At 65.2% G+C, this 11,423-nt stretch overlaps 2 protein-coding genes across 2 annotated transcripts; one reads left to right on the plus strand and one right to left on the minus strand.

The window, feature by feature from the left end:
- Window positions 1-1,450: 1,450 nt before the first annotated feature.
- IDH3G (isocitrate dehydrogenase (NAD(+)) 3 non-catalytic subunit gamma) lies at window positions 1,451-7,269 on the minus strand. Its single transcript, XM_068152995.1, is given in 15 exon segments — window positions 1,451-1,647; window positions 1,782-1,842; window positions 1,931-2,025; window positions 2,693-2,833; window positions 3,047-3,149; window positions 3,662-3,684; window positions 3,686-3,796; window positions 4,029-4,067; window positions 4,069-4,162; window positions 4,859-4,919; window positions 5,015-5,127; window positions 5,630-5,727; window positions 5,965-5,976; window positions 6,570-6,611; window positions 7,168-7,269. Coding segments are annotated over 15 exon segments (1,143 nt in total). The 5' UTR covers window positions 7,237-7,269; the 3' UTR covers window positions 1,451-1,566.
- Window positions 7,270-9,414: 2,145 nt separating this feature from the next.
- SSR4 (signal sequence receptor subunit 4) lies at window positions 9,415-11,320 on the plus strand. Its single transcript, XM_068152996.1, has 6 exons — window positions 9,415-9,496; window positions 9,733-9,851; window positions 9,935-10,009; window positions 10,118-10,207; window positions 10,310-10,375; window positions 10,857-11,320. The coding sequence occupies exons 1-6, from the start codon at window positions 9,442-9,444 to the stop codon at window positions 10,959-10,961; spliced, it is 510 nt and encodes a 169-aa protein (XP_068009097.1). The 5' UTR covers window positions 9,415-9,441; the 3' UTR covers window positions 10,962-11,320.
- The last annotated feature ends 103 nt before the right edge of the window (window positions 11,321-11,423 follow it).

Raw genomic sequence — 11,423 nt, forward strand, 5'->3', positions numbered from 1 at the left:
GAGAGTAATTTAGGGAGGGGGCTCGGAGGGGTTCATTGGGGAGGAGGGGGGGCGGGGGAGGGGGTCACAGGGGTCCCTCACCTGCCCGGGGGGGTCCCAGCAGCAGCGTCAGCAGCAGCCAAGTGAGGGCCCCCAGAGCCCCCAGACCCAGCAGCCGCCCTGTGGGGAACACAAAGTGGGGCTGGAGCCACAGGGGCTGTCCCAGAGCGACCCCCAGAGCCCCCAAAGAGCCCCCCAGCCCCCTAAGTGCCCCCCAGCCTCCCAAGTGCTCCTCGAGCCCCCCCAGCTCCCTATGTGCCCCCCAACCCCCCAAGTGCTCAAGAGCCCCCCAGCCCCCTAAGTGGCCCCAAAGAGCCCCCCCAGTCCCCTAAGGGCCCCCCAGAACCCCAAGTGCTCAAGAGCCCCCCAGCCCCCTAAGTGCCCCCCCAACCCCCAAGTGCTCAAGAGCCCCACAGCCCCCTAAGTGCCCCCAAAGAGCCTCCCCAGTCCCCTAAAAGCCCCCCAGACACCCAAGGGCCCCTCAAGTGCCCCCCAAGCGCCCCCCCAGCCCCGCAGGCGCCCCCCTTACCCGCCAGCCTCATGGCTCTGCCCGGGCTCAGGCTGCAGGGTGGGGGCTCCGTGGGGCTGAAAACCAAACGGGGGACGGGGGTCAGACCCCATGTGAGACCCTCCCCCATATTACCAGGGCCCATAAAAGCCTCCCCCCAAAAAAAAGCCTCAGGAGCCCCCCCAGATCTCCCCTAGGACCCTTCCACACCTCTGGGACTCCTCCGAACCCCCCCCAAACAGCTCTCAAGTCCTCGCTCGAGACGCCCCAGGAGCTCCGGGCCCCCAAAGGCCTCTCGAGCTCCCCAGCACCCCGAAAACCACGCAGGGGCCTCCCCAAGGTCCCTGGAGCCCGCGGAAAGCCCCAGGACCACCTCCATCACGAAGGATCGAGCCCTCCCCCTCCCCCTCTCCCCCCTTCCCGGAGCTCCGGGACCCCCCCAAAGCCCTCGGACCCCCCCTTGGGCCCCTCAGACCCGCCGGGGACCCCCCACAGACTGTAGGACCCTCCCGAAGCACTCCCCCAGCCTCCCCAGCCCCCCCCCGTGCCGCCCTCACAGCCCCCGGTTGCCCCCGACGCCGAGCGCTGAACCCGCCTCTTCCGCCCAATCAACCAATCAGGGCGCAGCACCGCGACAGGCCCACCAATCACAGCCCCGCCCTCGGAGGCGAGACCTCCGCCGCGCTCCGCCCGCCACACATGGCGGCGCCTCCGCTTCACCCACTCCTGGACTACGAGACCCAGCAGCCCCTGCGGCGGCGCGGCCGGAAGCGCAGGAGCCTGGAAGCTCCCGGGAGCATTGCGAGGGTCCCAAGCGCCTCCCAGTACCTGCCCAGGGCCCTCCCAGCACCCCTCAGTTCCCCCCCGACCCCGGCAGCCAATCAGGACGCAGCAGACGGAGTGTGAAGCGCTTTCATTGGTCATTTATTGAGAGTAGGTGTGACTGGCCGAATCCTACTGGTGGTCCACACGGGGCTTGTGCATGGGGGGGGGCGTGGCCCGGTGCCATGCCCTGGCCTCTAGGCAGGTGAGAGGTGGGAGATGATGCTCTGCACCGCCCCCGAGGTGGTGCCCTGGCCACCGATGTCAGGGGTGTGGGTCTGCAAGGGGGCGTGGTTCAGATCAGTTACACCCCCTTGGGGGCGGCCAACCAAAATCCTCCCCTCTCATAGGCTAAAAGCTCCCAGCGGGGGGGGGGGGGGGGGGCGGGGGGGGGGGGGGGGGCGGGACTTACGCGGGGATCATCTAGTGAGGCCAGGACGGCCTGGCGGATGTTGGAGGCGTGGTTGTGGAGGCTGGGGGGAGGGACATGCCCATGTCAGACCACGCCCACTCCCGGCCCCATCCTCCAGGCCCCACCCTGCCCCGTGCCCCGCAGCCCACCTGAGGTGGTCGAGCATCATGCAGGCTGCCAGCAGGGCGGCCGTGGGGTTGGCGATGTTTCGGTTGGCGATGCTCTTGCCGGTGTTGCGTGTGGCCTGCGACACCAACCAGTGCCACCAGTGCCCACCGGTGCCACAAGCCATGCCCAGCGCCCGCCCAGTGCCACCAGTACCCCCCTGAGCACCCCAAGTAACCTCCAGTGCCCACCAGTGCCACAAGCAAGGCACAGTGCCCACCCAGTGCCACCAGTACCCCCCTGAGCACCCCAAGTAACCTCCAGTGCCCACCAGTGCCACAAGCAAGGCACAGTGCCCACCCAGTGCCACCCAGTAACCCCTGAGCACCCCCAAGTAACCTCCAGTGCCTGCCCAGTGCCACCAGTACACCCCCTGAGCACCCCCAGTAACCTCCAGTACCCACTCAGTGCCACCAGTACCCCCCCAGTACCCCAAGTAACCTCCAGTGCCCATCCGCTGCCACAAGTAATGCCTAATGCCCGCCCAGTGCCCCAAGTAACCTCCAGTGCCCACCCAGTGCCACCAGTACGCCCCCCTCCAGCACCCCTACTAACCTCCAGTACCCACTCAGTGCCACCAGTAACCCACTCCCCAGTACCCCCAGTAACCTCCAGTGCCCGCCCAGTGCCACCAGTACCCTCCCAGTCCCTCCCAGTGGCCCCCCATTCCCTCCTGCTCCTCCCCAGATGCTCCCAGCTCTTCCAAGTTCCCCCCCAGTCCCTCCCAGTGCCCCCCGGTGCCTCACAGTCTCGAAGACGGCGTAGTCGTGGCCGTAGTTGGCGCCGGGGACCAGCCCGGGGCCGCCGACCAGCCCGACGTTGTTGACGACGTTGCCGTAGAGGTTGGGCAGCACCATGACGTCAAACTGCTGCGGCCTGGACACCAGCTGCAGGCCGGGGGCTTACTCGCGGCACCGGGAGAGGGGACCCCAGCCAGGGGATCCCCACCCAGGGAGGAAGGGGGCCTGGACCCCAGCGAGGGGGTTGGGTGAGGGTGGTGGAGGGCAGCTCAGGGGCAGGACTGGGTGGGGTCACGTCCATGTTTGAGGGCCCCAGAGGGGTCCTCCGCCCCCCAGGCAGCCGCTCAGAGCCCCACACACCTGCATGGTGGTGTTGTCCACGATCATGCTGCTGAACTTGATCTCTGGGTACTCTGCTGCCACCTCCTGGCAGCACTTCAGGAAGAGGCCATCCCCCAGCTTCCTGCAATGGCCAATCGGGGCGTGGCAGTGCAGAGCCACGCCCTTTGGGACCAACCTATCAGGGCAGGACCAAGGGGAGAGGGCACCAACCCCAGGGCAGGCTGTGGGAAGGGGGAGGAGCCAATGGAAGGGACCAATGAGGGAAGAGAACAGGGCTAAAAGAAGAGCTTTGATTAGATGATTAAGCTGGGGGTGGGGGAAGAGGGGAGGAGGAGGGCAAGGGGGAATCACGTGCTCCTGAGGGGCTGTGATGGGCAGTAGGGTGTGGCCATTTTATGGGCGTGGTTAGCAGAGGGGGTGTGGCCAAGCTAAAAGGGGCAGGGTTTGAGCATCAGAGGCACAGCCTCCTAGCAGCTCAGTGCCTGGCTCTGGAGCAGTGGACCTTTTGGGAGCGTGGCTATGCAAAGTGGCCTGGGTGGGGGTTCAGCCTCCAGCAGCAGGGGAGGAAGAGCTCCAGCAAGGCCAATCAGTGACAAGGCAGGGGCCCGGGCAGCCAATCAGGAGGCAGCTCACATGATGTTGGCTTTGTGCACGGCGGGTGACGGAGCGGCGGCCGGCGGCGCGAGCCAGCTGGAAGGCGTAGTGCGCGATGCGCCGCGAGCGCCCGGCGGTGATGATCTTCAGGCTCTCCACCACGCCTGCCACGCTCTGCCAGGATTGGCTGGGACGTGGGTGGGGGGCGGGGCCTCACCAGGACAGGCCCTGCCCCTGAGGCCACACCCAAGCCCCAGCCTCGGGACCACATCAAACCAAGCCCCCCCACCCCCCCCGACTCGGGACCGCACCCTAGCCCCACTGGTGTGACCACAGCCAAGCAAGCCCTCAGCCAGGGGCTGGGTGCCCAGGGAAGAGGGCGTGTCCGGCAGGGCGTGTCCCGCACCTCGTGCTCCAGGCTGCTGTACTCCCCCTCGGTGTTCTCCCCGCACCATCAGGATGTCGACGTCGCGGTGCCGGGTCTCCACCCCGGGCAGGCTCCGGCAGTGGATGACGTTGGCGTAGAGGTCCAGCCGCGTCCTGCCACACCCCGGGGACCTCAGCGCCCGGACACGCCCCGGGTGCGCAGCCCAGGCGTGCTTCGGACCCCCCCCTACGCCCCCGGCACAGCCCCCGGCGTCACCCAGGGCCCCTTGTGGGGAGCTACCAACTGCCCACCAGTGCCCCCAGCTCCCCTCCCACTGCTCCCAGTGCCCCAAACTCTGCACCCAGCGCTCCCAGTCCAGCAGTGCCCCTCCCAGTGCTCACAACCCCCCTCCCAGTGCCCCTCTCAGTGCTCCCAACCCCCATCCCAGTGCTCCCAACCCCCCTCCCAGCTCCCCTCCCACTGCTCCCAGTGCCCCAAACTCTGCACCCAGCACTCCCAGTCCAGCAGTTCCCCTCCCAGTGCTTCAAACCCCCCTCCCAGTGCCCCTCCCAGTGCTCCCAACCCCCCCCAGTGCCCCTCCCAGTGCTCCCAATCCCCCTCCCAGCGTCCCTCCCAGTGCTCCCAGTGCCCCAAAGTCTGCACCCAGCGCTCCCAGTCCAGCACAGTTCCCCTCCCAGTGCTCCTAACCCCCCTCCCAGTGCCCCTCCAAGTGCTTCAAATCCCCCTCCCAGTGCTCCTAACCCCCCTCCCAGTGCCCCTCCAAGTGCTTCAAATCCCCCTCCCAGTGCTCCCAACCCCCCTCCCAGTGCCCCTGCCAGTGCTCCCAACCCCCCTCCCAGTGCCCTCACCGGATCAGGTTGTTGCGGGACTTGTGGCTGGGGGGCAGGTTGTGATTGGTTTCGATGTTCCCTGGGGGGAGGGGTGACAAGGACAGCGGTTGCGGGGGATGTGTCTGTGCCCTCCAGAGGGGGTCCCTGTCCCCAGGGGGTCCCCAAGCCCCTGACCCTTGAGGGCCACCCCGTTCCTGCGGATGGCAGTGATGGCACTGTCCAGGTCGGCCTCAGGTGCCTCGGCGCTGACCCGAACCTCTTCGAAGTCCACAGGGACACAGGCATGCCTGGGGGGCAGAGAGGGACCCAGTGCCCACCAGTAAGCCCCCACAGGGACACAGGTGTGCCTGGGGGGCAGAGAGGGACCCAGTGCCCACCAGTAAGCCCCCACAGGGACACAGGTGTGCCTGGGGGGCAGAGAGGGACCCAGTGCCCACCAGTAAGCCCCCACAGGGACACAGGTGTGCCTGGGGGGCAGAGAGGGACCCAGTGCCCACCAGTAAGCCCCCACAGGGACACAGGTGTGCCTGGGGGGCAAAGAGGGACCCAGTGCCCACCAGTAAGCCCCCACAGGGACACAGGCATGCCTGGGGGGCAGAGAGGGACCCCAGTGCCCACCAGTGCTCCCAGTAACCCCCCCAACTCTTCACAGCTCCCCTCAAGTTCTCCCAGTCCTGGCCCCACCTCACTCAGCCCCACCCCTTGCCCCCCACCTCCTGCTTCTCAGGACCTTCCCAGCACTTGGACACCCCCCCTCCCAGTGCCCTCCCCGGTGCCCCCCCAGCTCACCTGAACACCTCCTTGACGTGCAGCATCAGCTCTGGGCCAATGCCATCCCCCGGGATCAGGGTCACCGTGTGACGCCCCCCGTATTTAGCTGGGGGGGGCTGCCAAAGACACCCCACAATTAGCCTTTTTTATTTGGGGCAAGGGAGGCAATCTCCCAACCCCTCCCCAAATTAGCCCCCACCCCCCCCAGAAGACCCCAAACAGGCAGCCCCTCCCCATGCATTTTCCATGCAATCCCCCTGAACCTCCCCCCCCCCCCCCGCCCCCAGCCCCCCAAAGCAGAGATCCAGCCCCCAGCCATCCCCACCCCTAGGGACCACCCCCCAGATACTCACAATGCTGCGGTGCTGGGTTGGGGGGGGGGCAGCCACGGTAGTAAAATTGGGAGGGGGGGGAGGGTGAGAAACGAGGGGGGTGTTAGTAAGGGGGGGGGGGCAACAACAAGACCCCCCCCCCAAAAATTCACACAGCAAAATTAACACAGCAAAACCATGCAGCTCCCCCACCCCCCCCAAAAACAACATCACACAACCTCCCCCCAGACCCAAACGAGGGGGATGAAAGAACTGAGTCGATAATGGGGTGCTAAAGTGATGCCCCCACAGCAAAAGAGGGGCTTGGGGAGAGCCTCCCCCTCAATAAAAAGGCAAAAGAAGGCATTTGGTGGCCACCCCATAATAAAAAAGGAAACTGGGGAGCCCACAGCCGTAAAAAGGGGGTTTGAGGAGGCCCCCCCATAAAAAAAGGGAGGTGAGAAGACCCCTTCACACAACAGAAGGGTTTGGGGGTGCTCCCCCCGCGCTGTAAACTACCCTGGGGTTAGTGGGGGGGGGGGGTGCAAAGTGACCTCCCCCACATACACAGAAAGGGGAAAAGAGAACTGGGGAACCCCCCGCAGGCGCAGGGGAGGTAAGACACCCCCTCAGAGGGGGGGGCTTACAGGGGGCAGGTGCAGCCGCTCGGCATCTTGGGAAATCCATGCCTGGGGGGGAGAGAAGGAAGAGTTAAGGACCCCCTCCCTGAACCAAGGGCTCAGGAGCCCCAGAAGGGAGCCAAGCCCCACGCCGCGAAAACCCAGACTCCGCCCATTAAAAACTAAAGACCCCCCCCCCCGCCAGAGGCACTCGAGAGCACCCCCAGAAACCCAGACCCCCCGAAACAGACCCAGACTCCCCCCGAAAGGGCCCCCCAAGAGCTCCCCAAAGTGACCTCCAGAGCCCCCTCCCCTATTTGTCCCCCGCAGCGGCTCAGCCCCCAGGGCCACGCCCTCCCCCGAAATACCCACCAATCAGCGAGCCAGGCACCGCCTCGTCCCTCCCCCGCTCCTAGCCAGCAGCCAGTCAGCGCCGCCAAGCAGGACTTGGTCCCGCCCCATCGCTCCCCCTCCTCCAGTCAAATGTCCCTCCCTCAGCTTCCCAGCCAATCGGAGTCCAGAGTCCCAGCGCTCTGCGCACGATGGGCACCGCGGGTGTTTTTGTTTGGAGGGGGAAGGTTTAGGCCGGATCCCGTCGGTTCTTTCCGTGGCCTCCGGGACTTACCGGACTCGGCCCCCCCAGCACCAGCGGGAACCGGAGCAGCCGCTTGGCCGCCACCAGCGCCGCCGCCATTGCCGCTGTGCCGCGATGCGCGGGAACTCTCGCGAGAGTTGGGGGGGCAGGGCGGCGAAGCGGAGATCTCGCCAGGTCTGGGATAACGGCGGCCGCCGCGAAGTCTCGCGGCTTGCGGCCGGCATTTTGTGGCCTGGAGGCTCGGCTGAGCGCATGCGCGCTGTGACCCCCGCTCCCCGCCGCCCCACGGGGGCGCCCCTGGGTCCCATTTTGCCCCGGCCCGGGGGAGGCGCGAAGCCCCTTTTGTCCTCTTCCCTCCTGATACCCTGATACCCCGGCCCGGAGAAGGCTGCGGGGAGACCTCAGAGCAGCCTTCCAGTACCTGAAGGGGCTCCAGGGGAGCAGGGGCGGGACCTCTGCCGAGCCAGGGGTCCGTGTCGCGGCTGGTGCCCTGCCGGCTGCCTTCTCCTCCTGGTTGTTCTATTAAAGTTGATCTATTTTCTTCCCCTTATCTCCAGTCGGGTTCTTGCCTGCTTTCTGCATCTCCTTCCTGTGCCATCCGGGGGCTGGTGGTGGTGGTGGTTCTGAGGTTAGATGTCAATCACAGCTGGCTCTGGGTTGGTTTTCTCCACTTTGTCCGAGCCTCCCCCACCCCCACCCCCCAGGTCCTCTCCCTCCATCTCCAGCTGCTCTGCCCCAACCCTGGAGCCTCAGGACCCAGCCCTGGGCTGGGGTGAACCTCACTCCGTTGGGTCATCCCCTCTAGCGCTCCCAACACCATTTGGGAGCTAAAAACTACAGCAGCAGCTGCAACAGCATGGGTTTAGGGAGGGCAGGTCCTGCCTGACCAACCTGATCCCCTTCCATGCCCAGGTGACTGCCTGGTGGTGTGGGGCAGGCTGTGGATGTGGTCTGCCTGCACTCCAGCAAGGCTTTGACACCGTCCCCCACAGCAAGCTCCTGGCCAAGCTGTCAGCCCCTGGCTGGGACAGCAGCACTCTGAGGTGGGTCAGGAACTGGCTGGAGGCTGAGCCCAGAGAGTGGTGGTGAATGGTGCCACATCCAGCTGGCAGCCAGGCACCGGTGGTGTGCCCCAGGGATCAGTGCTGGGCCCCAGCCTGTTCAATATCTTTATTGATGATCTGGACAAGGGGGTGGAGTTCATTATCAGTAAGTTTGCACATGACACCAAGCTGGGGCCAGGAGATTATCTGTTAGAGGGTAGGAGCGCTCTGCAGAGGGACCCTGCCAGGCTGGGCAGATGGTCAGAGTCCAAGGGCAGGAGATTGAACACACCTAAGTGCCAGGTTCTACACACTGGCCACAACAACCCCAGGCAGTGCTACAGGCTGGGGTCAGAGTGGCTGAGAGCAGCCAGGCAGAGAGGGACCTGGGGGTGCTGGTTGACAGCAGCTGAACATGAGCCTGCAGTGTGCCCAGGTGGCCAAGAAGGCCAATGGCATCCTGGCCTGGAGCAGGAACAGTGTGGCCGGCAGGAGCAGGGAGGTCATTCTGCCCCTGTACACTGCACTGGTTAGGCCACACCTTGAGTCTTGTGTCCAGTTCTGGGCTCCTCAGTTTAGGAAGGAGTTTGAGCTGCTGGAAGGTGTCCAGAGAAGGGCAACAAAGCTGGGGAGGGGTCTGGAGCACAGCCCTATGAGGAGAGGCTGAGGGAGCTGGGGTTGTTTAGCCTGGAGAAGAGGAGGCTCAGGGCAGACCTCATTGCTCTCTACAACTCCCTGAAGGGAGGTTGTAGACAGGCAGAGGTTGGTCTCTTCTCCCAGGCAGCCAGTACCAGAACAAGAGGACACAGTCTCAAGCTGCACCAGGGGAGGTTCAGACTGGATGTTAGGAAGAAATTCTTCATAGAAAGAGAGAGTGGCCATGGGAATGTGCTGCCTGGGGAGGTGGTGGAGTCACCACCCCCGGAGGTGTTTAGGAAGAGACTGGATGGGGTGCTTGGTGCCATGGGTTAGTTGATCAGATGGTGTTGGGTGATAGGTTGGACTCGATGATCTCAAAGGTCTCTTCCAACCTGGTTAATTCTATCCTATTCCTATCCCTATTCCATCGCCCCCCCCTCAGCGCCACAAAAGTCGCGGCCGCCATTTTGTGCGCCGCCCGCAGCCCGCCGAGGCCACGTCAAGGGTAGAAGCCGCTTTCCATCGGCTGCCGAGCGCGACGGCGGCCCGCCCCTTGGCGCTGATTGGGTGCGGGAGGCGAGGCGGGAGGCGCTGATTGGGCAGCCAGGAGGGGGCGGCAAAGATGGCGGCTGCGGCGGTGCTGGTCGGGCTGCTGGCGGCGGTCCTGGGCGCCACAGGTACCCTAGAGGGGGGCTGTGGGGCCTGGGCGGGCCTCGGTGGGGTGCCTAAGTGAGAGGGGGGCTATGGGGGTCCTATGTGGGGGGGCCGATAGAGGCCGGGGGCACGGGGTGTACTCGGGAGTCGTGGTGCCGTGGCGTGCCTGTGAGGGGGTCCTGAGGAGGGGTCCGGAGGCCATGGGGGGCGCGGCCCTGTGCTTCCCCTCCCCATATTTACTCCCCCTCCCCGCCCCCAGGCGAGCCGTGCCCCCAGCCCACCATCGTCCCCTCCTATTACACCACCTCGGACGCCGTCATCTCCTCCGAGAGCGTCTTCGTGGTGGAGATCTCCTTGGCCTGCAAGAATGGGGCTCAGGTGAGGCCTGCGGGGGGGGGTCCCCAGACGCTGGGGTCTCCTGGGACCCTCCCCTCAAAACACTTTTCTCTCCCCCCTCCCAGAATGTGGCTCTCTATGCCGACGTCAACGGGAAGCAATTCCCTGTGACCCGGGGGCAGGATGTGGGGAGATACCAGGTGAGCCTAGGGGGGGATTATGGGGCTGGGGGGAGCCCTACAAGGGTCTGGGGAGTTCCTTGGGGTGGGGGTGGGGGGGTCTAGAGGCTCCTCCTTCCCCCTCAACAGGTCTCCTGGAGCCTGGAGCATCGCAACGCCCAGTCGGGCACCTACGAGGTGAAGTTCTTTGACGAGGAGTCCTACAGTGCTCTGCGGAAGGTGAGGACCCCTCCTCAGTTTTGAGAGGTTCCCCAAGGTTTAGGGGGGTCCCCAGGGTCTTCCTGGGGGTCTGAGCCCCTGTTCCTGTGCCTCCCTCGCCAGGCCCAGAGGAACAATGAGGACGTCTCCCGCATCCAGCCGCTCTTCACCGTCAACGTCGACCACCGGGTGAGCTCTGGGGGGGTGGCCAGGGCTCTGGGGCAGGGGGCTGGGGGTCCCCAGGGGGCTGGGAGAGTCTTCTGGAGGCCCCCATGAAGGGGAGGGATCCTTGAGCCTTGATTTTGGGGGGCACAGAGAGGGCTCAGTGCTGAGATTGGAGGGGCCTTAGGTGACCAGCATGGGGTTGGGGGTCTGGTGGGGGGGGAGTGCCAGGATGGTTTTGGGGGGTGTGGGGGGGTTTAAGGGAGTTCTGAGGGTGAGGATTAAGGGCCTGGGGTAGGGTCTGGGGAGGACCCCAAGGTTTCAGGGTGGGGAGCAGCAAGAAATGGGAGGGGGAGCAGGGTTGGGAGGCTCATCCCTGGAGGTTTGGGGCAGGGTTGCAGGGTGTGTAGGGGAGGGAGTGTTTTTTGGAGGGGGCAGGGGGGAGATTTGGGGGGTGCTGTGGGGGTGGGGGCCTCTTCATTGACCCCTCCCCTTTTTTTGTCCCCAGGGGGCTTGGAACGGGCCCTGGGTGTCGACAGAGGTGGTGGCAGCTGCCATCGGGCTGGGGATTTATTACTTGGCCTTCAGCACCAAGAGCAGCATCCAGGCCTAGGACACCCCAAAGGCAGCCCAGAGCCCCCCACCAATCCACAGCTATATGGGGGGGGTCTGTGAAGTGCAGGGGGGCAGCAGAGCACCCTAAGACCACCCCCCCTACACTCCAGAAATGGTGTTGAAGGTCCCCAAAAGTATCCCCAAATGGGGGGGGTCAGGGGGCTATGATTTCGTGCTGGGATGACCCCCACTTGAATTGGGGGGGGGCTCCCTTTAGTGTTTAAAAGAAGGGGTGCTCTCTGTGTGTGTGTGTGCTCTCAGGAGTCTGATTTTGGGGGGGGTGGGGGGTGCAGTCACCAAATCCTGCCATCTCTCCTGCCATCCTTTCACCCCAATAAAAGTGTCCATGCCCCCCCCCCCTCCCCCCTTGTGTCTGTTTTGGGGGTGTCCCCTCCCGCTGGTGACATCACAGGAAGTGATGTCATCAGTGATAAAGCAGCTGGGGGGGGGGGGGGCAGGG

Source organism: Melanerpes formicivorus, unplaced genomic scaffold (genome assembly GCF_026170545.1).
Source record: "Melanerpes formicivorus ecotype bairdi unplaced genomic scaffold, bMelFor1.0.p_v2 SCAF_25, whole genome shotgun sequence".
NCBI lineage: Eukaryota > Metazoa > Chordata > Aves > Piciformes > Picidae > Melanerpes > Melanerpes formicivorus.